The 21,890-nt window shown below is 46.9% G+C and overlaps 1 protein-coding gene across 3 annotated transcripts in view; it reads left to right on the top strand.

The window, feature by feature from the left end:
• The window catches only part of LOC137425352 (uncharacterized), a 97,968-nt gene that overhangs the window by 36,258 nt on the left and 39,820 nt on the right, over positions 1–21,890 (top strand). For all 3 annotated transcript variants that reach the window (XM_068113689.2, XM_068113690.2, XM_068113691.2), the window contains 3 exons: positions 5,537–5,643; positions 8,090–8,234; positions 8,325–9,124. In XM_068113689.2, coding sequence (XP_067969790.2) covers positions 5,537–5,643; positions 8,090–8,234; positions 8,325–9,124 — 1,052 coding nt within the window. The remainder of the gene's footprint in view (positions 1–5,536; positions 5,644–8,089; positions 8,235–8,324; positions 9,125–21,890) is intronic.

Here is a 21,890-nt window from a genome sequence, read left to right as displayed (position 1 = left end):
ATATTTAACACATTTTAAGCTCCATTTCCATTCATTAATCTTTTTTATTGACAGCATTTAGGCTTTGGTGGTTTTATCGGGTATGGGGGCTGGCAGGATGGTCTAGACTCGAGAGGTACACACTCTCCTCTGAGCCGTCTAGCCTGGGTTAAGATCTCAGCCCAGCTACAAACTTCCATCCTGGTATCTCGCAAGCAGTGTGATTCATCAATGTGTGTGCAATCCCTCTGGTGGACGTTAAATGGGAGTCCCATATGGCAGCATTCTTTGGGGGACATTAAAGATCCCAAGGTGTCTTTCGCGAAGAGTAGGCGAACTATTGCTGGCACCGCCAAAATTCCTGCCCTAACCTACAGGGGGCATCAGAAGCACAGCCGTGTCCCCAGCCAATGATACTACTCGCAGCCTTGTGCTGCATATGAAAAAAAGATTGTGCACAATTGGTGCGCAAATCCACGACGATGCGAGTCCACAACTAAAGCTTTAGGATGCGAGTCCACGACGAAAGCTTTAGGATGCGAGTCCACGACTAAAGCTTTAGGATGCGAGTCCACGACTAAAGCTTTAGGATGCGAGTCCACGACTAAAGCTTTAGGATGCAAGTCCACGACTAAAGCTTTAGGATGCGAGTCCACGACTAAAGCTTTAGGATGCGAGTCCACGACTAAAGCTTTAGGATGCGAGTCCACGACTAAAGCCTTAGGATGCGAGTCCACGACGAAAGCCTTAGGATGCGAGTCCACGACTAAAGCTTTAGGATGCGAGTCCACGACTAAAGCTTTAGGATGCGAGTCCACGACTAAAGCTTTAGGATGCGAGTCCACGACTAAAGCTTTAGGATGCGAGTCCACGACTAAAGCTTTAGGATGCGAGTCCACGACTAAAGCTTTAGGATGCGAGTCCACGACTAAAGCTTTAGGATGCGAGTCCACGACTAAAGCTTTAGGATGCGAGTCCACGTCTAAAGCTTTCGGATGCGAGTCCACGACTAAAGCTTTCGGATGCGAGTCCACGACTAAAGCTTTAGGATGCGAGTCCACGACTAAAGCTTTAGGATGCGAGTCCACGACTAAAGCTTTAGGATGCGAGTCCACGACTAAAGCTTTAGGATGCGAGTCCACGACTAAAGCTTTAGGATGCGAGTCCACGACTAAAGCTTTAGGATGCGAGTCCACGACTAAAGCTTTAGGATGCGAGTCCACGACTAAAGCTTTAGGATGCGAGTCCACGACTAAAGCTTTAGGATGCGAGTCCACGACTAAAGCTTTAGGATGCGAGTCCACGACTAAAGCTTTAGGATGCGAGTCCACGACTAAAGCTTTAGGATGCGAGTCCACGACTAAAGCTTTAGGATGCGAGTCCACGACTAAAGCTTTAGGATGCGAGTCCACGACTAAAGCTTTAGGATGCGAGTCCACGACTAAAGCTTTAGGATGCGAGTCCACGACTAAAGCTTTAGGATGCGAGTCCACGACTAAAGCTTTAGGATGCGAGCTTGAACACTTACCCCCAATGGATGAGGATCTCAGTCTCATTCGATGGATTTTTACTTTTATTGTTTTGTGTCCCAATTATCTGATGAAAGCTTTACCAAACCCTATGGAAAGCAACTGTATGATAAATCAGGTGGCACTTAGGTCGGCGTACGATGGCAAGGTTCACTTATTGAAACCTTTCGTGAAAGTTGAACAGGATGCACAGTGTAAAAGGAAAATGAGAGATGTACATGAAAGCCCACCATCTAAAAGATGCACTGTGTAACAGTGGCATGCATTTACAAAAGTTTTCGTAAATATTAATTATGGACAGTGCTATTTTCGACTTGACGGCTTCGTTGCTATCGCATGTGTGGTGTTCTTACACCTGACCACATGGGGCCACACCCTGAATGCCTGAACAGTTGGTTGAGGACTATTACGGTGCAGGGTTTTTCCTGTGTTTTATTACTACATTAATTTTCCTGTGTTTTTGGTTCCTTTATTATCACTCTCCCAATAGCGGGAGGGAGGGGTGGGGAGCATCTCCAAATGCTAATTTATACACATTTACTTTCATAAAATAATATTTATGTAGCAACTTTTACCAATGGATACAATGATGAATGAATGAAGAAGAAGAAGAAGAAGAATGATCGTTTTAAGGCCATTTTTCCCCGCTAGAGCGGGGGTTAGCCTGATGAATACAATGATGAATGTTGAATAATAATAATAAATCAAGCACACCCTGGTGTTGGGCTAGCGGCTAGGGTGCCGGCTTAGGGTCCTAGGATCCTGGGTTCGAATCCCAGTCGATCGCTGAATTAACGCCAGGGGGGTTGACTCAGCCTGTCATCCTTCCGAGGTCGGCAAATTGAGTACCAGTTCACTGGTAATTCCCTGTTTGTCGTTAAAGGCGGCAAAAAGGGTTGGCGTCAGGAAGGGCATCCGGCCGTAAAACATTGCTTCAAAAAGGGGACCAAAAAACAACAACAACCACGGTTCCCGAAAAAGGCCAACCCCCGCTTTGCGGGGAAAAATGGCCTCCAAAGGTGGTTATTTTATTTATATAAGCACAAATAATAAATAAATAAATACAACAGTTTATATCCCTCACCCTCCACCCTCCTTCATTCCTGAGGATACATTTCCCAATATGAATGAGCTCCACAATAAATTTAAAACCTTAACCCATTTACCTTATTTACATATCGAGGGTGAGGGAGGGAAGATGGGAGTAAAATGAAACGACTATAAGTGAAGGGTCAATAAGTAACTAGGGAGACGAGGTTTGGGGATAATGACATAGCAAGGTCTAGCATGATTATGAAGCAGGTCACATGGTGCATGCAGCTCTCCCACCAGCCCTGTCGAGCATGAAGGTATGACCGGCATATTATCTCTGTCTCTCTCTTGCAACTCACTCCAAGGCTGACTCTCTTGCCATGACCGTTTTGGGCATGTGTGTGCTGCCTGCTATCTCGTTAATTCTTCTGACTCTCAACTATATGAGTGCTTGCAATCCCTTTTATACTGCACATAGGGTCAGGAAGTCCAAAACCCTTCATTGCAGTGTGATTGTCCATGTTGAAAACCTGGTACCCCAGATAAGGGGCTGGGGTGGGACAAGCTCGTGTAGCACGGTGCCTATGGAAAGACCGGAGGGGGGTGAATACAATGGGGTTTATCCTAAAAAGAAGGGAGGAAAAAAACGGGAAAACATGGGCTTGAGGGACAAACCTGAAGCATACAAACTAACTTACAATCAACCCACCACATACACTACATAGCCAAAAGTATGCGAACACCCCTTCTAATTAGTGGATTCGGCTGTTTCAGCCACACCCATTGAATGAATATGAATGATCGTTTTAAGGCCATATTCCCCGCCAGAGCAGGGGTTAGCCTTGCGGGCCCCATGACAATCATGGTTCCCTGTTTGAGGCAATGTTTTTATGGCCGGATGCCCTTCCTGACGCCAACCCTTAGTCGCCTCTTACGATGCGCAGGGATACGGTGTACCTATTCTAAACCGGGGTACACACCGGGATCATTCATCCCAACAAGCTGGTACTCAATTTGCCGACCTTGGAAGGATGACAGGCTGAGTCAACCCCCCTGGTGTTAATTCAGCGATCGACCGGGATTCGAACCAAGGATTCTAGGATGCCAAGCCGGCACCCTAACCGCTAAGCCAACACCAGGCTCCCATCCCACACCCATTGCTGACAGGTATATATAATCAAGCACACAGCCCTGCAATCTCCTTGGACAAACATTGGCAGTAGAATGGGCCATACTGAAGAACTCAGAGTGACTTTCAATGTGGCACCGTCATCGGATGCCACCTTTCCAACAAGTCAGTTCGTCAAATGTCTGCCCTGCTGGAGCTGCCTTGGTCAACTGTAAGTGCTGTTATTGTGAAGTGGAAACGTCTCGGAGCAACAACAGCTCACCCGCAAAGTGGTAGGCCACACAAGCTCACAGAACGGGACCGCCGAGTGCTGAAGTGCGTAGCACGTAAAAATCGTCTGTCCTCGGTTGCAACACTCACTACCGAGTTCCAAACTTCCTCTGGAATCAACGTCAGCACAACAACTGTTCGCCGGGAGCTTCATGAAATGGGTTTCCATGGCCGAGCAGCCGCACAGAAGCCTAAGATCACCATACGCGATGCCAAGCGTCGGCTGGAGCGGTGTATAGCTCGCCGCCATTGGACTCTGGAGCAGTGGAAACGCGTTCTCTGGAGTGATGAATTGTGCTTCACCATCTGGCAGTCCGATGGACGAATCTGGGTTTGGCGGTTGCCAGGAGAACGCTACCTGCCCGAATGCATAGTGCCAACTGTAAAGTTTGGTAGAGGAGGAATAATGGTCTGTGGCTGTTTTTCATGGTTCGGGCTAGGCCCCTTAGTTCCAGTGAAGGGAAATCTTAACGTTACAGCATACAATGACATTCTAGACGATTGTGTGCTTCCAACTTTGTGGCAACAGTTTGGGGAAGGCCCTTTCCTATTTCAGCATGACAATGCCCCCGTACACAAAGCGAAGTCCATACAGAAATGGTTTATCGAGATCGGTGTGGAAGAACTTGACTGGCCTGCACAGAGCCCTGACCTCAACCCCATCGAATACCTTTGGGATGAATTGGAATGATGACGGCGAGCCAGGCCTAATCACCCAAAATCAGTGCCCGGCCTCACTAATGCTCTTGTGGCGGAATGGAAGCAAATCCCCGCAGCAATGTTCCAACATCTAGTGGAAAGCCTTCCTAGAAGAGTGGAGGCTGTTATAGCAGCAAAGGGGGGACCAACTCCATATTAATGCCCATGATTTTGGAATGAGATGTTCGATGAGCACATCGCACATGAGCACGGGTGTGCTGTTCGGGTGTCCACATACTTTTGGCTATGTAGTGTATCTATACAAGGTTTTCCTGCTGGAAAATCTGAGGGACAAATTCAAAATATCCACTTTCCTTTTACATGTTTGTATGACCGGGGATTCTCTTCACACTCCCCCTCCCCACCTCACCCTTTTCTCAATGCACGTTGCAATGTTGAGGAGGTTGTAGTAGGTATAAACAAGGCCTGAAAGTTTCAGCTAAGGTATGTAAGAAGCAGTAAGCCCATGTTCCCTCGATCCCCAGTGAACTGTATTCCTTTGAGCCTTCTTTACAGGCCCTATGCATCTTACCGTAAGTAGCCTGATGCTGTGGAACCAGATAGACCAACACTAGGCTTCAATCTCCAGCTCTACGGCAGCCAGCACTCAAGTTTGTCAGCTTCTCCTTTATACGTTTGATGGTGAACACAATGCTCCCTCCCTCCTCTCTTCTCAACACCCCCTTCCTCCTTGCTCCAACTTTTCAACTTTTTTTCCTCTTCTTTCTTTGCTGCCTTTATTCCTCTTTTTCTTTCCATCCTAATACGTCATCACTCCCTATCCTTAATCTTCATCTACAACTACCACTCCTGGCCTTTTCCTCGGTCTCCCCTGTTTTCCTCTTTCACTCTTCTTATTTGCTCCCCAACACCACCTTCACCCTCTTGGGATGTTTAGTTGAGCAGATCATGGCGATGTTCAGGACAGCCAAGAAACAGCGAACCTGGGACCATTTTACCAAGCCTCAGCGACGAAACATCGACACGTGGTACAAGAATGCTGAGGTGAGTGTGAAGCCCTTTGCCCAGCACACTCATCTGCTTTACCAAGAAGCCATTGCCTGCTTCTTCTCCTTCATCCACACCAGGCTCTGTATGGTGCACGGACTGCTTTTTCATGGGAATGAATGCAGTGGGGGGCTGAGGGTTCTATGGTTGGGGAAATGCATAATCCACATCTTTGAGCATCATCTAGTTTTCTGGAGGTAAGGATTTGGCAAGGAATCCCAGGTGACAGGAAAAACACAGGTATGTCTCATTAATTGTTAACTGTGAAACCTTTTTTATTGATACTTTTGCTTTTGCCACCTATAGTGGTGCTAGAAAACTCCCGCTTCAGAAAAAAATGATTGATCTCACAATGAGTTGGACCCAATGATGCATCTTTTCATTTCTTTACGAAGCCCCCATCATATTTGGATGTCGGAGGTCCAAAAGAAGTATCTTTGTTTTTGAGATTACATAAGTATAATTGCAGTGATTACAAAATATATATTGTTGCTATTTTCATTGATGACTTTTATGGATAAGAAAAAAAGACAGCAATCAAAATGGCAACAACATATATTTTTTCACAGGCCCTTGTTCGATTTATTTTCACCTCAACAATGTTGAGGCTTCTGAAAGAAAAAGAACAAGAACAGATAAAGATGTAACGGAATGAAAAGAACAGTAGAAAGAGGGTGGGTTCAGGGAAACACACCGACAGCAGGGTTGAGGGACAAAATAGAGGGAGACATAGAAAAATAAGGGACGTGTGGAAGAAGGAGAGCAAGGGGAGGACATGGGATGATGAAGATGGATACAGCCACAAACTTTCAATGATAGAAGTGGAAAGAAAAACTGAATCTGGAGAGAGGTGGGCTAGACAAGGATTAATGGGGATACAAATAATATTGTGGTTATGGATGGGAGATGACCTGAGATGTGGTGAAGCCCTGGAGGGAAGAATGAGATTGAAGAGATTGAGGAAGTAGGTTGCACAGGTGGGGTGAAAAAAGAGGAATGAATGAGTAGAGGTGTGCAGTGAGTCTGGATTTTGAGAGTTTCACCATAAGGGGATTACTGGCAGAGACAACATGTGCCCTGCAGAAACCTGGGGGAGAATGCTAAGCACAAAGGGCAGATGGTACAATGAAGGGCAGAGGTTGAGGCAGGCCAAAGGAGAGAACAGTATTCCATAAGGCTGTGGATAAAGACCTTGTTGGTGGATAAACGTTGAGGTGTGTCAAGGAAAGACTTTGCATGACGGTGATACCCACCTAGTTGGCGACTGGCTTTGGAAGCCAACTTAGATATGTGGTTTGTCCAAGAAAGAGCATAGCTGACAGTGAGGCCCAAAGGTTTGAGTGACAAATTCTTCAAGAGGATTATTAGGGAAGTAGATGGACCTCACCAGAAGGTCTTTTTGGTGATGCAGAATGACAGTGTGAGATTTGTCAGGATTGAAAGACATTTCCAAGTGTTTCTATCAAGGTTTGCAGAGAAGGAAGAAGCTGCTGCCTGTCTATCTGGAGGATTTAGGATGTTACCACACAGAGTGGAATCATCAGTAAAGAGATAGAGGATTTTCCAGAGTTTGAGAGAGATCGTTAAAGATTATGATTAGGACTGGGTCCAACAACACTACCTTTGGGCACTTCAGCCTTGACAGGGAAAGGAGATGGGAAAGAAGGTCCCATTGAGAGCCACGTATTTGCTACGAGAGTGGAGGAAGTCAGCAAGTCATGTGTGGAGGTGGCTTTGGATGCCATAACTAGTGATGGATGGGGAGCATAAACTCCAGAGACAGACTTAACAAGGCATCACCAGGTTTTTGAGGAAGGAAACATGTTTGTAAGTTCAATCTTGAGGTTGGACAGATGTTGTTTTCACTCATTTTAAGCAAATATTCAAAGCAAAGCAACCAACGCTGCGCTTCGCAGTGAAGCGGAAGTGATTTTTTGCTAGTGCCATCCATCTCATTTTAAACATTTTTTTATAACATAAAGGTTTTTCTTTATGAAATAAGCTTCAGTTACCTTGTGAAAGCAGTCTATTTATTATGCTCCTTGTGACCTTTTCGGCTTTGAACACTTCTTGTGGTCGGGTTTGTTTGGGTTCAAAGGCCCATTCATCTTTAAGATTTTAAAAACAAAGTTGTTGGTGAAACATTATGGTATCATTCTCTTTGCTGAATGTCATCCTCGAGAACAACGGTGAATCCCCTGCCCTTGAACCAAATGTGGTACAATTAATGTTGTTATAGTTTCTCTGATCGTTTTTTTTTCAGTCGTTTTGCTTTATTTTTAATTAAGTGATACTGTGTTTATATTTGACCTTGATTTCTCATGAAAACGATGTTCCTAGAGCTCAACTGATCATACTTTGACTTTCCAATCATTCAAGTCAACCTTGATCTCAAAAATTTTCTTCTTTCTTTCTGTTGACATGTTTTTGCTTCACCATGCAGAAGCTGAGAAATGCACACAGTGAGGAGCTGATGGGAACTCGTGAAGAAGAGGAAATGGATATGTCAGACGAAGAGCAAGGACTGGCATCGCCTCCATCATCCCCCAAGAGAATGAAACGTTCATTCCCAGTGATGGCTGAGTTTGGTACGAAGGCTTGGGGAGCATGATGTGTGTTAGATTTTGTTTTTTCTTGAGGAAATGTTTGTTGATCTTACCCAAGCTACTACTTGGCAGATGTAACGCTGTTTCTACAAGAGCAGAATCGCAGCCTACGTGGACAATTAGAAGTCTCTCGGAATGAACTGGAACTGCTGAGGCAGGAACTTGCCATGGCAAATGCAGCGAATGCAATGACTGTAGCGATCTCCACAGACAATGAGACACCCACACAACGTCTGGCTGATGCGATGTCAGCTACAGCCAACTTGGCCACCCAAGGATCAAATGTAGTCAACACTGAAACTACTAACCTGACGACCATAGAAGCAACGAACATGCCATTAACTGATGTGCCAACAGCAACCACAGCCAATATGGTGACCATGGCATCTTCTACAGACAAAATACCAACTGCAGATGTCATAACAACTATGGCAGCATCTCCATCCAGCAATGGCAGAACAGCAGCAACTGCTGCTGACATTACGACCATGGCAACCAGTAAAGAACTATCAAACGATGTGGACAGTGTAGCAACCAATGCTGTTGCTGGAGAAACAGAATGCACTACAATAAATGCTGCTGCTACCGAGGCTACTGTTACCAACGACATTGAAGTCTCTGCAGTGACTACAATGTCGATAACAAGTGTTGACCCTGCACGTGGCTCTGTGATCATGGCCGGTGAGGGTGAGGGTGAGGAGGTAGATACTGGAGGTACCATGGAAGTTGCAATAAAAGATGACGAGGTGGGCAGTGGAACCACAACTACAACTAAAAATTCATTCAAAAATATTCAGCCTGAGCACCACAAACAGCAGCAAGACCAACAGCAACAACAATTGTTGCAACAAGCTCTTCAGTGGATGAAACAGGTTTGACTTTTATCCCAGTTTATTAATTATTTTTATACCAGTGTCTTGGGAAACCATTCAAAAGGGGAAATTGCAAATATTTTCACAAAGGACAAGAACAAGTGGATTTCTGCTTTCTTGACGTTGCATGTAATAGTTGTACATGTTAATGATTGTTAAGATTAATCTATAATAAGGATTTATCGATAGGTCCCTAACATAACATAGAAGTATAAAAATTAAATAAATATGATGGTTAAAATTTAATGGATGATGTCGTTTCATTAGCGTCAGTCATTCATCTTTTATTGTCTGCCACAGACTTACTAATCCACTCTCAAAGGTCAAATAATATGCATTAAAATGTCTTGGGAAACCGCTCAAAAGATAAAATCGCAAAGATTTTCACAAAGAACGAAGAAATTGGTTCTTTGTGAAAATTCGTTCTTTGTGAAAATTTGTTCTTTGTGAAAAGATTTTCACCAATAAGTTTTTCAGATTTAGTGACGTTCCTCACCAGTATGGGTCCATCATTGGGGCTTGTGGGGTAACAGCCCTTCCTTTTTATGCCTCCACCCCCGAAGATGGCCAGCAGCATTATGTTTTTGGGTTGTCCATCCGTCCGTCCATACGGGCTAAACCTCGTTTTTCTCAGCAACCACATGTCCAATTGAGACAAAACTTTCAGCGTAGGAGTGACACCCATTCAGAATGTTTTTATGATAATTGTGACGGCATTGGTCATGTGGTATGGCAGCCATATTGGTTTAAACGCAAAAAATATATATATATTATTTCTCGGAAACTGCTGAATGGAAAAATTTGAAACTTGGCACATTGTCAAATACTCCCAATAGGGAGCAAAAGCATATTGATGACATCATTGGTGAAGTGGTATACCAGCCAAAAATGTTTTAACCGAATTCCTTATCCTAAAAATCTGAAATTGCATGCACATGATCTATGACCCATTTGTATTGAAAATTAAATTTATGACATAGGTCACATGGTTTGGCAGCCATATTGAATTTAACCTAAAACCTTAAAAAAACATCTTCTCCCAAACCACCAAATCAATTGACTCGAAACTTGTGTGTCATTGACTAGGCATGGCGATTAAAAGATGATCACGAAAGCATCATTTGTCATATGGTGTGGCAGCCATATTGGATTGAAGGAAAATATTAAATAATTATATCTCTGAAACGGCTTACCCTATTGATGCGAAATATAACAAATATCATTGAACACCACTGTTGCCTATAGTTTGAAAATGATGATGTCCTAGGTCACGTAAACTTTCAGTGTAGGAGAGACACCCATTCAGAATGTTTTTATGATCATTGTGACGGGATAGGTCACGTGGTATGGCAGCCATATTGGATTAAACGCAAATAAATAAAAAATTATTTCTCGGAAACTGCTGAATGGAAAAATTTGAAACTTGGCACATTGTCAAATACTCCCAATAGGGAGCAAAAGCATACTGATGACATCATTGGCGAAGTGGTATATCAGCCAAAAATATTTCAACCGAATTTCTTATCCTAAAAATCTGAAATTGCATGCACATGATCTATGACCCATTTGTATTGAAATATTAAATTTATGACATAGGTCACATGGTTTGGCAGCCATATTGAATTTAACCTAAAACCTTTAAAAAAAACATTTTCTCCCAAACCACCAAATCAATTGACTTGAAACTTTGTGTGTCATTGACTAGGCATGGCGATTAAAAGATGATCACGAAAGCATCATTTGTCATATGGTGTGGCAGCCATATTGGATTGAAGGAAAATATTAAATAATTATATCTCTGAAACGGCTTACCCTATTGATGCGAAATATAACAAATATCATTGAACACCACTGTTGCCTATAGTTTGAAAATGATGATGTCCTAGGTCACGTAAACTTTCAGTGTAGGAGAGACACCCATTCAGAATGTTTTTATGATCATTGTGACGGGATAGGTCACGTGGTATGGCAGCCATATTGGATTAAACGCAAATAAATAAAAAATTATTTCTCGGAAACTGCTGAATGGAAAAATTTGAAACTTGGCACATTGTCAAATACTCCCAATAGGGAGCAAAAGCATACTGATGACATCATTGGCGAAGTGGTATATCAGCCAAAAATATTTCAACCGAATTTCTTATCCTAAAAATCTGAAATTGCATGCACATGATCTATGACCCATTTGTATTGAAATATTAAATTTATGACATAGGTCACATGGTTTGGCAGCCATATTGAATTTAACCTAAAACCTTTAAAAAAACATCTTCTCCCAAACCACCAAATCAATTGACTTGAAACTTTGTGTGTCATTGACTAGGCATGGTGATTAAAAGATGATCACGAAAGCATCATTTGTCACATGGTGTGGCAGCCATATTGGATTGAAGGAAAATATGAAATAACTATATCTCTGAAACGGCTTACCCTATTGATGCGAAATATAACAAATATCATTGAACACCACTGTTGCCTATAGTTTGAAAATGATGATGTCCTCGGTCATGTGGTTTGGCAGCCATCTTGGATAGAAAGATGAACCTTATCCGATCAACACGAAATTTCACAAACATGATCCCCTACCCATACATACGCATAGTGTACATTTTTAAAGGTCATATGTCATGTGGTGTGGCAGCCATATTAGCTTGAAAGCCGATAATTAAAAAAAATCCTTTCTCTGAAACCACCTCACCAATCGATGTGAAACCTGTCATGGCTGGTTAAAATGTGATGCTTGAAACAGCTGAAGGAATTTCAATCAAACTTGTTTATTTTTAGGACAGTGAACGAGGGCATCTACCCGTTGTGGGACTATGTGGAGGTATATTGGTGACACAGTCGCATTTCTATCGTTGTGACTATATTAGTTATTTCCCCTCTCACTCACAAAGTTCGAGAGAAGAGTGTAGATGTAGAAGATCCCACAGTGTGCTTTGCTAAGAATCTCAGGCACTCTGAACATTTATCTTACACTTATCCAACCAAGATATTCTAGTTTTTTTTATGCCTCCGTTGACGAAGTCCCCGGAGGCATTATATTTTCAGGTTGTTTGTCCTGCTCTCCGTCCGTCTTTCTGTGATAGATTTTCGTTACTACAATAACTTGAGAACAACTGAAGGGATCTTAGTCAAACTTTGTGCAGGTACATGTATAATGAGGTAAAGATGAACTGATTCGATTTTGGGGTCACGAGCTCAAATGCCAAAGGTCAGAGGTCATGACAGGTAAAAATGTGATAAATTTGAAACAGCTGAAGGGATTTAGATTAAAACTTGATACAGGTATGTATAATGATGTAAACATGAACTGATTAAATTTATGGGGTCAAGAGGTCAAAGGTCATGCCAGGAAAAATGTGATAAGTTGAGAACAGCTGAATGGATTTAAATCAAACTTGGTACATGTATTATAATGATGTAATAATGTGGGTGGCGACATATCGGTCGACGTTGTGACGTCAAAGAGTGTCGTTCTAGTTTATAATTAATTTTCTGAAATTTGTAGAATTTGTTTTTCACTTGGTGGTTGTGGGTTACTGTTACGTGGTCCCCTCGGTGAATACCTGGTCTCGGTGACCCCCGGACCGTGAGAGGAACTTCGCCAGAAAGTTGTATTATATATGCGCTTTCGCCACGCAATCCATATGAATTCCACCCAAGAGAAAACTGATGTTCAAGGATATATTTCACTGGTAATGACACCATACAATTTCAATGATACAACCACGGAGATTTTCCCCGAGCAATCAATAGCAAACCACCATCAACAATTCCCAATCCACAATCAATCCCCTATATGATTAAGATGGCCATCTTATATATGTGTGTTCACTTCGGTACTCACGACCCCCTTTTGGTCTCTGCTCCTCACAATGTCTCTGGGCCCCTCCTGACCAAGATACTGGTCGGCGTCGCCGCACTCGGGCGGTTGAACGAACCCCGGGTGGACGTTTTTCCACCGGGCAGGTATCGTACCAGGCACCGTGGCTGCAGCCCCTCGTGGCCACGCGAAGCGGGTACGGTAGAGCAAGCCAAAAGCCCCACGCCGCTTGCAAGGCGCGTTAGGCCCCAAGGTGCGACCCGCACGCGTCTGTTTAGACGGTGCCGCGAACGGTGCCAGACGCGGGGTCGATGCACGGCCCCACGTCAACTTGACGTCTCCACCGGGCAGGTACACGTCCCGGTAATTCCTCTCGCCAGACGGGCTTCGGAACGCCGCTTTTCCACGCAGCGCAAGGTCGATCCCACCTTTCGTCGGAGCGGGGCGAGGAAGAAGAAGAATCGTCGCTTTTTCTTCCTCGTGTCTTTTTCTCTTCCGTTTCCGGTCACTTCCGTTTCCGGACACTTTTTCAGAAGGGCTCCTGACCCTCCAACCACAACAACCCTTACTCTATTACACATGGATAAGCAAAGACCTGAATGGTACTTCACATACATTCACATAAATATGTAACACTCCCCCCCTTCAAGAAAGAAAGTTTGAACCCAGCGAAAACTTTCTTTGCCGGCCAATTTGGATAAACAAACCAGATAACTCAACCCCCCCCACCTTATCAGTTCCCCCCGGGCACAGTTATCACTTAACAATAAAGCAACAAAATTTCACACAACCCCCAGAGATTTTCAAAGGTAATTCCTTCTGGACAAAGCACCAGCCACGACATTGTCCCTGCCCTTTACATGTTCAATGTCCCCTTGGACTCCTGCCAAGCCAAACTCCATCTCATGACCCTCTGACTTTGACTGTCAGTTTCTTGTGAATGAAGGTTAAGGGGTTGATCAAAGATCCAAAGTTAAGCAACTCGATAGCACTTTTTCCGGGAGGCCAAGCCGAGTATTCACTACATGGATGCCTTTAGGAACGTGGAGTTCACGGTTAGTCCGTGCAGGAAAGTTCTCTACATGGGCGCCTTGAGGAACGTGGAGTTCACGGTTAGTCCGTGCATGAAAGTTCACTACCTGGACGCCTTTAGGAACGGCGTTCACGGTTAATCCGTGTAGGAATCTTGGCTCGGCGGCTCCGCCGCCTTCAGTGCTTCAACTTCTCAGAACTTCCCTAATAATTATGGTGGGACCGCTTGTCCCTGTAGTCCTCTGAATAGCGGTCTCCTTCTCGGCCACTACTTTGACAATCCTTCCTTCGGGAGCTGCCGTAACTCAGGGAGCCTCCATAATAATATTGATTGCGGCCACCACCAACACTACCGCCCAGTTGTCCTCTCCTGTAGACCTCTCGACGCCTATGAAATGCCTTCCCTACTGTTATGGTCCGACCCTCCAAATCCTTGCCATTCCAATTCTTCTCTGCCTCTCTGGCGTCTTTTGTGCTTGCAAACGTGACAAAGCCGAACCCTCTTGACTGTTGCGTTTCCCTGTCTCTTACCAACCGCACTTCCACCAGCGGCCCATATCTGTTGAAGACAGAGGTCAGAACTTCTTCCTCTGTTTTGAAGTTCAGTCCCCCTACAAATAACTTGGTACTTTTGTCGCCCTCCCGAGCTGGTGTGGTGTTATTTTCCCTGCTGGGCTCTTTACCAACCCTCAGGTTACCATAAACTTGACCCCCGGCCAAATCATTCCCGATAACCACAGATACACCCTCTACAGGAAGCGTGGCTTGTAAACCGACGGTGACCGGTCCTGACACCAAATCGGACTCCAGATGGATGACATGAAGTGGAGCACTAACACCGCCCCCGATCCCCTGTAAACGAACACTATCCCCCGTTGCCGTCTCCTCGGACCATGGCAAAATGCCTTCAAGCATTAAAGATTGATGTGCTCCTGTGTCCCTCAATATCCTAACCGGTCTCCGGTTAGTCGAGGCTCCATCCAGTGACACAAACCCCTCTGAAATAAATGGTTGGTAACCCTTTTGATGGCGATTTCTCACAATGGCCATTGCATTTGGAGTCGTAATAGTCGGACTCCGCTCTGGGTCTTCCCTTTTCATGCGGTAACAACTGGACATCAAGTGTCCAGGTTTTTTGCAAAAAGCGCAAGTAGGCCCGGAGGAAAAACTCGTGGTCTGCCTCGGGCCCCCCGAAATATAAGTTTGTCTTGGACCCGCATCCCTCTGATTTCGAACAGGTGGGGTATCTGCGTTGTCCCCATACTCCTCTCGAGGCCGCCGCCAGGTATTGTCGTTCTCCGCACCTGCTGTTCCCCACCTCCCCTGCGGAGATCTAGGCGAGGAGTTAGGTTCGTGGACCCCTATTCGGTGGGTTAAAGCATAATCATCTGCCATGGTGGCTGCGTCCCACAACTTTGGTACTTTCTTTTCCTGCAGGTACACTTTGATGTCCTCGTGGACACACTGCTGAAATTCCTCCACCAGGATCAAGTCACGCAATGTTTCGAAGTCTTTCCCGACTCCTTTTGACACACCACCGATCAAACATGTTTTCTTTCACTCTGGCAAACTCCACATGGGTCTCACTCTCCCTCTTCCTGGCATTCCTGAATTTTTGCCTGTAAGCTTCCGGAACCAACTCATAGGCCTTGAGGATGTGCTTCTTCAGTACCTCATAATCTGCACATTGGTCCATTGGTAGCGCCGAATAAATCTCTTGAGCTTTCCCCACCAGCACACTTTGCACTAGTATGGTCCAGGCCTCCTCCGGCCAGTTTAATTGTCGAGCCACTTTCTCAAAGTGTGGAAAAAATTTCGCGACTTCCTTTTCACTGAACGGTGGAACCAGCCTCACATGTCTGCCCACATCCCAGGTTTTCTGGTTAGGTGTCGACCCCGTCAGCAAGGGTGGTGCCTCTCCCCGTTCTCTCATTAACTCCAGCTCCTTGAATTTGATTTCTTGCTGAAGCTCCATGTCACGTTCCTTTAATTCCCTTTCCGCTTTTCTCTCCTCTGCTTCGAGGTCCCTTGCAGCTCTCCTCTCCTCTGCTTTTCTCCCTTCTAACCTTTCCTGGAGTTCTCTTTCCACTCTGCTTTCCTCTGCTTGTTTCTCTTCTCTCCTCTCTTCTGCTTTCCTTTCTTCTTCTGCTCTTTCCTTTTCTGCTTTCCTTTCTTCTTCTGCTCTTTCCTTTTCTGCTTTCCTTTCTTCTTCTGCTCTTTCCTTTTCTGCTTTCCTTTCTTCTTCTGCTAACCTTTCCTGGAGTTCTCGTTCCACTCTCCTTTCCTCTGCTTGTTTCTCTTCTCTCCTCTCTTCTGCTTTCCTTTCTTCTTCTGCTCTTTCCTTTTCTGCTTTCCTTTCTTCTTCTTTAATCCGTTCCTGGCTCCGTAATTGCAACTCCAGTTTCCGGAGCTCAACGTCTTCTGGTTCTTCGGGTAGCCACTCCCAGGCTAACTCGTCCCATGTTCCTAATCCCACCATAGATTGTATCACCGTGGCCTGCAACTCTGCCTTCCTCAAATTAGTTCGGACCTCCAAGTTAAAATGTTTGGCCAATTTCAAGAGGTCCGACTTTAGTAACGCTCGGAACTGTGCCGCACTCGGTGTTACCGCAAAGTTCTGTGCCACAAACGCCATGGTGACTATCGTTAACACCTGTTAACCTTCACCCAAGACTTTACCCCAATTTCCCCAAAAATTTTCCAATTAATACTTAATTAATAAATTTTAATTAATAAAAATATTATTTTATTATTTTATACAAATACACTTTTAGATCCCGGACGAGCCCCCAATTCTGTTACGTGGTCCCCTCGGTGAATACCTGGTCTCGGTGACCCCCGGACCGTGAGAGGAACTTCGCCAGAAAGTTGTATTATATATGCGCTTTCGCCACGCAATCCATATGAATTCCACCCAAGAGAAAACTGATGTTCAAGGATATATTTCACTGGTAATGACACCATACAATTTCAATGATACAACCACGGAGATTTTCCCCGAGCAATCAATAGCAAACCACCATCAACAATTCCCAATCCACAATCAATCCCCTATATGATTAAGATGGCCATCTTATATATGTGTGTTCACTTCGGTACTCACGACCCCCTTTTGGTCTCTGCTCCTCACAATGTCTCTGGGCCCCTCCTGACCAAGATACTGGTCGGCGTCGCCGCACTCGGGCGGTTGAACGAACCCCGGGTGGACGTTTTTCCACCGGGCAGGTATCGTACCAGGCACCGTGGCTGCAGCCCCTCGTGGCCACGCGAAGCGGGTATGGTAGAGCAAGCCAAAAGCCCCACGCCGCTTGCAAGGCGCGTTAGGCCCCAAGGTGCGACCCGCACGCGTCTGTTTAGACGGTGCCGCGAACGGTGCCAGACGCGGGGTCGATGCACGGCCCCACGTCAACTTGACGTCTCCACCGGGCAGGTACACGTCCCGGTAATTCCTCTCGCCAGACGGGCTTCGGAACGCCGCTTTTCCACGCAGCGCAAGGTCGATCCCACCTTTCGTCGGAGCGGGGCGAGGAAGAAGAATAATCGTCGCTTTTTCTTCCTCGTGTCTTTTTCTCTTCCGTTTCCGGTCACTTCCGTTTCCGGACACTTTTTCAGAAGGGCTCCTGACCCTCCAACCACAACAACCCTTACTCTATTACACATGGATAAGCAAAGACCTGAATGGTACTTCACATACATTCACATAAATATGTAACAGTTACAATGTGTAAATAAAGGTGGGAAAAGTCTGATTTAATGCATTTTAATTCCAGGCTATAAGGCAACAAAAGGTGAAAATTTTGAAAGGGGGGTGTAGATTTTCTATAGGCACTGTATATACTAATCCCTCGATTATACAGTCGTGGCCAAAAATATTGGCACCCTTGAACTTTTTTCAAATAATGCACCATTTATTCCAGAAAATTGTTGAAATTAAAAAATATTTTGGTATCCACATATACAGACAGTCACGTGAAAAAGTAAGTACACCCCATGTAAAGTTTTGACTTTTTCAACATATTTCAACATACAGCTATTTGATCTTCATTTCAACAATATTGATAGATAAAGGTGATATAATATAACAAATATCATGAAACATCTACATTTTGTAGTCCATTGTATAATTTAAATAAACATAAATGCAAATTTCACATGTGGAAAAAGTAAGTACACCCTGTAATGAAATCGTCATCCAAATTACGACACTGATGTTATTCGCCTCATGGCCGCTACGCGACCCTTTCTCGGTTCCTATATATATATCAGCGCGGACAGGCGATGTAGATCCGTCACCACGATGTAACCCTAGCGATGTACCTCTAGAGCTCTCTGGGCTTCCCTTAGAAAGGTAACGTGTCTGCAATATGTATCACAGCTTTTATAGTCATACAGCCTGTCCGCACCTGTATTCACCTGTATGTATTATTAATACCATGTTTATTGGTTTCTCTCTAGATGATGTTGAGAACGAATTACGATTAAACCTACTTTGGGGTTGCTGTTGAATCTTGATTTTCACAACACTTAATCGTAATTCTTCTCCTGACATCGCATCGCTCCTGCACTGCTCGCCTCGGAGAAGAATGCCCAGCGGAGGACCCGTCGAGCTAGCTCCAGCAACGGAGCTCCGACTACTCTCGCTGCCGGCCTGCCTCGAAAGACGGGACGTCGCAAGCCTTTTCGCGGGACCGCGTCGACAAAAAGCGACCTGCTCTCATGAGACCCGAACGCCAGAGCAGGCGTGACGGACTCCGGCTCGATGCCTGGAGCACGATGCTACTGGGCAACGTCCTGCGGTTGAAACCCCGTCGGAACGACGGACCCGCTTGGAGCCGCCGGCCTACCCGTCCGATCGCAGCTCGGAAGCACTAACGGCTCCGTCCGAGGGATTCATCCTAGATATGCGTGCCTCGGCCCGAGTTGAGATTCCTACGCGAGTGATGACGTCTCCCATGTCGGCTATGCCTCCACACGGACGGCACACTCCGACCACTCGCTACTCAGTGGCCCATCTACTCCGAGTCACATCTCTCTCTCACGACCGGCTCCACTCCGACCACTCGCTACTCTGTGGCCCATCTCCTCCGCGCGAACGCGCGCTGCTCGTCGGAATCACGCCGTGCCTCTCACGACCGGCTCCACTCCGACCACTCGCTACTCTGTGGCCCATCTCCTCCGCGCGAACGCGCGCTGCTCGTCGGAATCACGCCGTGCCTCTCACGACCGGCTCCACTCCGACCACTCGCTACTCTGTGGCCCATCTCCTCCGCGCGAACGCGCGCTGCTCGTCGGAAGCACGCCGTGCCTCTCACGACCGGCTCACCCCGACCACTCGATACTCGGTGGAACCACCTCCTCCACGCGAATCGACGTGCACTGCTCCCATCGCGTGCTACTATTCTGGGAGGCCCGCGATCCCATCCTGATTCCGATCACCTCCTACACGTGGCACCCTTCGCGTGGCACCGCACCGTCGCTGGAAGGAATCACTACAAATGCACGACGCGCCAGTTGCGCGCGCCGCCTCTTCACTGGATGGACCCCTTTGCATGCGGTTCCTCTCGCGGGCACTCTGTGAGGCCGGCGATTCTGATCGCGGCCCTCTCTGCGTTGCCGGCGATTCCTCGCTGCTCGTCGGATCCCCTCTTACACACGCATCACGCGCCGCACCGTCGCTGGATGGAATCCCTACTATGCACGACGCGCCCGTTGCGCGCGCCGCATCTTCGCTGGATTCCTCTCGCCGGCCCCACTGAGTAGGGGATCGCCTCAATGGAGGCTCGCTTGGGCCCTGGCGAGGACTCGTCGCAGCACGGACGAGTTTCTATGGACGTCGAGCGGGACCTTCATAGCCTTTCACGACACACGGGCATATGCTTCTAATGGTTGATCGTATACCTGACTACCATGTGTATTCTATAAGTGATCGTTCTTCTTCGTCCTTTGTTTTACTTGATCAAACGGCGTATGCGTTAACCACCTGCGACCATTGTAAAAATGCTGTGCATGGAATGTATGTGGACCGAATGCTTTCATTCTTTTTTTTTTATATACACCCCGCGTTTCACCCAATTATTTACTTCGATAAGCTGTTGGATTGCGTTATATTGCGTTTATGTAGTGTTGGTGTAGAGCAGGCTTGACGGACTGAAAGGCCTCCTCTTCATCCTTCATGCTCGATGCACCTCATATGCGATGCTACTTCAGGGCGTCGTATGTGATCGCTCCTTAGACCCGACAGCCAGGCAGGCGGGGCGCTGCTTCGGGTCGTGCGGTCTGTCGCTGCCGGGCGTGCTCGCCATCTCGACTCGGCGTGCTCGCCCCTCGGCTCGGCGGGCTCGCCCGCTCTGGATCACCGGGCCGAGACGCGGCTTTCGGTTTCCCTCGTACGCGGTGCGCCCTAGATGATGCTTTCGCCGTCGGCCGGGTTCGTGTGCTGTGTGCCGATCTCGGGCTCGCTCGGGTGCTGCTGCGCGCGAGACGTTGGATTTCGGTGTGCTGCTTTGCTCCGTCTGGGGATGCCGTTCGGCTGGAGCTCGCCGTCAAACCCGCCCGACCTACTTGATGACGTCATCGACTGTATCACGCGTACGCTTTACAGCATCTTAGACGCGTTCGCTTCGCGGCGTCATTTCGCCCGCATTTCGTCATGACGCCCGACCTACTTGATGACGTCATCGACTGTATCACGCGTACGCTTTACAGCATCTTAGACGCGTTAGCTTCGCGGCGTCATTTGCGTAATGGCGTGCTTCCCGCGGTCTCATCGGGGATTCGTTACCTTTCTATGTACTAACTGTCCTTTACGTAACGACGTGTACAACGTACCGCGGCGCTCCCTCAGGGTCACCGCGGTGGGAGTACACGGTGACCTCGTGACATTGAGCGTCGCGCCCGACTCCCTCGTCGCCTGCGCATGTAACGAGGACACCGTACTGCGTGCTCGTCCTTGACTCTGGGCTCGTTGTTATCGGACAGAGCTCTTGCCTCGTACAGTTCGAGACTGCGAGACGCCTCGTCTGATTCCGTTTCCCTATGGCCCAGTCTGATTGTGACTCAGCCTGACCCAGACTGTGAAGGTCGTCTGTCTTCGGTATGCAGCGCACTGCAGCCACCTCTTTAACAGCTGTTTTGTCTACCTCGTTATTCTTGCGGTTTGGATAGTATGTCCCAGGGATATGACCATGTTGCTAATCTGCCGCGCTTCCGTGAGGTCGCGCTGGTCTCACTGGGTACACCGTGACCCATGGCCCCTGCGACCTTTTGTTTTCTCGACATGGCCCATCCCTGTGATCGGGCCACCTCGACTCTTGTGGGGACCCGGGAGGTTCTTGTTGCTCGCCCGACTCCCTCCTCGCCCCTTGTGGGTTAGTTATGCGATGCGCCAATTGATTATGAAAGTATTTTGTGATAATCTTTATTGATCTTAAATATACAATTAATCAATCAAATAGAGTACACCTCTCCCTCCCCATGCAGCCTCAATGAGCTGCACTGCGGTATTGCGTCCGTGGATGGACGATCCAACCGCGGTCCGGCTGGATCCGTGCCATGCCACGTTGGCGTTACCTGGATGGATCGGTCGGACATCCGGGATGGCCAATCCATCCGGGCCTTCTCTGTGCCATTGCGTCCGTGGATGGTCGATCCATCCGCGGTCCGGCTGGATCCGTGCCATGCAACGATGGCGTCAACTGGATGGATCCGGGACGACGCTGGGACAACATGGTTTGTCCAGCCGGGACTCTCTCGGTCTGCCGATCTTCTCCGATCCTCCGCGCGCGGTGCAGATGGACAAGCTTGCCATATGCATCCCGGCGGTCATGCGCGCTTCGCTGGAGAGGCGCGTTTCGACCGTTTGTGCGTCGTCGTAACCGGCCATGCCGGTCGTCCAGGCAGCCTTCAGAG

Source organism: Myxine glutinosa, chromosome 4 (genome assembly GCF_964187855.1).
Source record: "Myxine glutinosa chromosome 4, kmMyxGlut1.1, whole genome shotgun sequence".
Lineage (NCBI taxonomy): Eukaryota > Metazoa > Chordata > Myxini > Myxiniformes > Myxinidae > Myxine > Myxine glutinosa.
The sequence above is the reverse complement of the archived record's forward strand: the minus strand, read 5'-3'. Positions and strand labels throughout refer to the sequence as shown.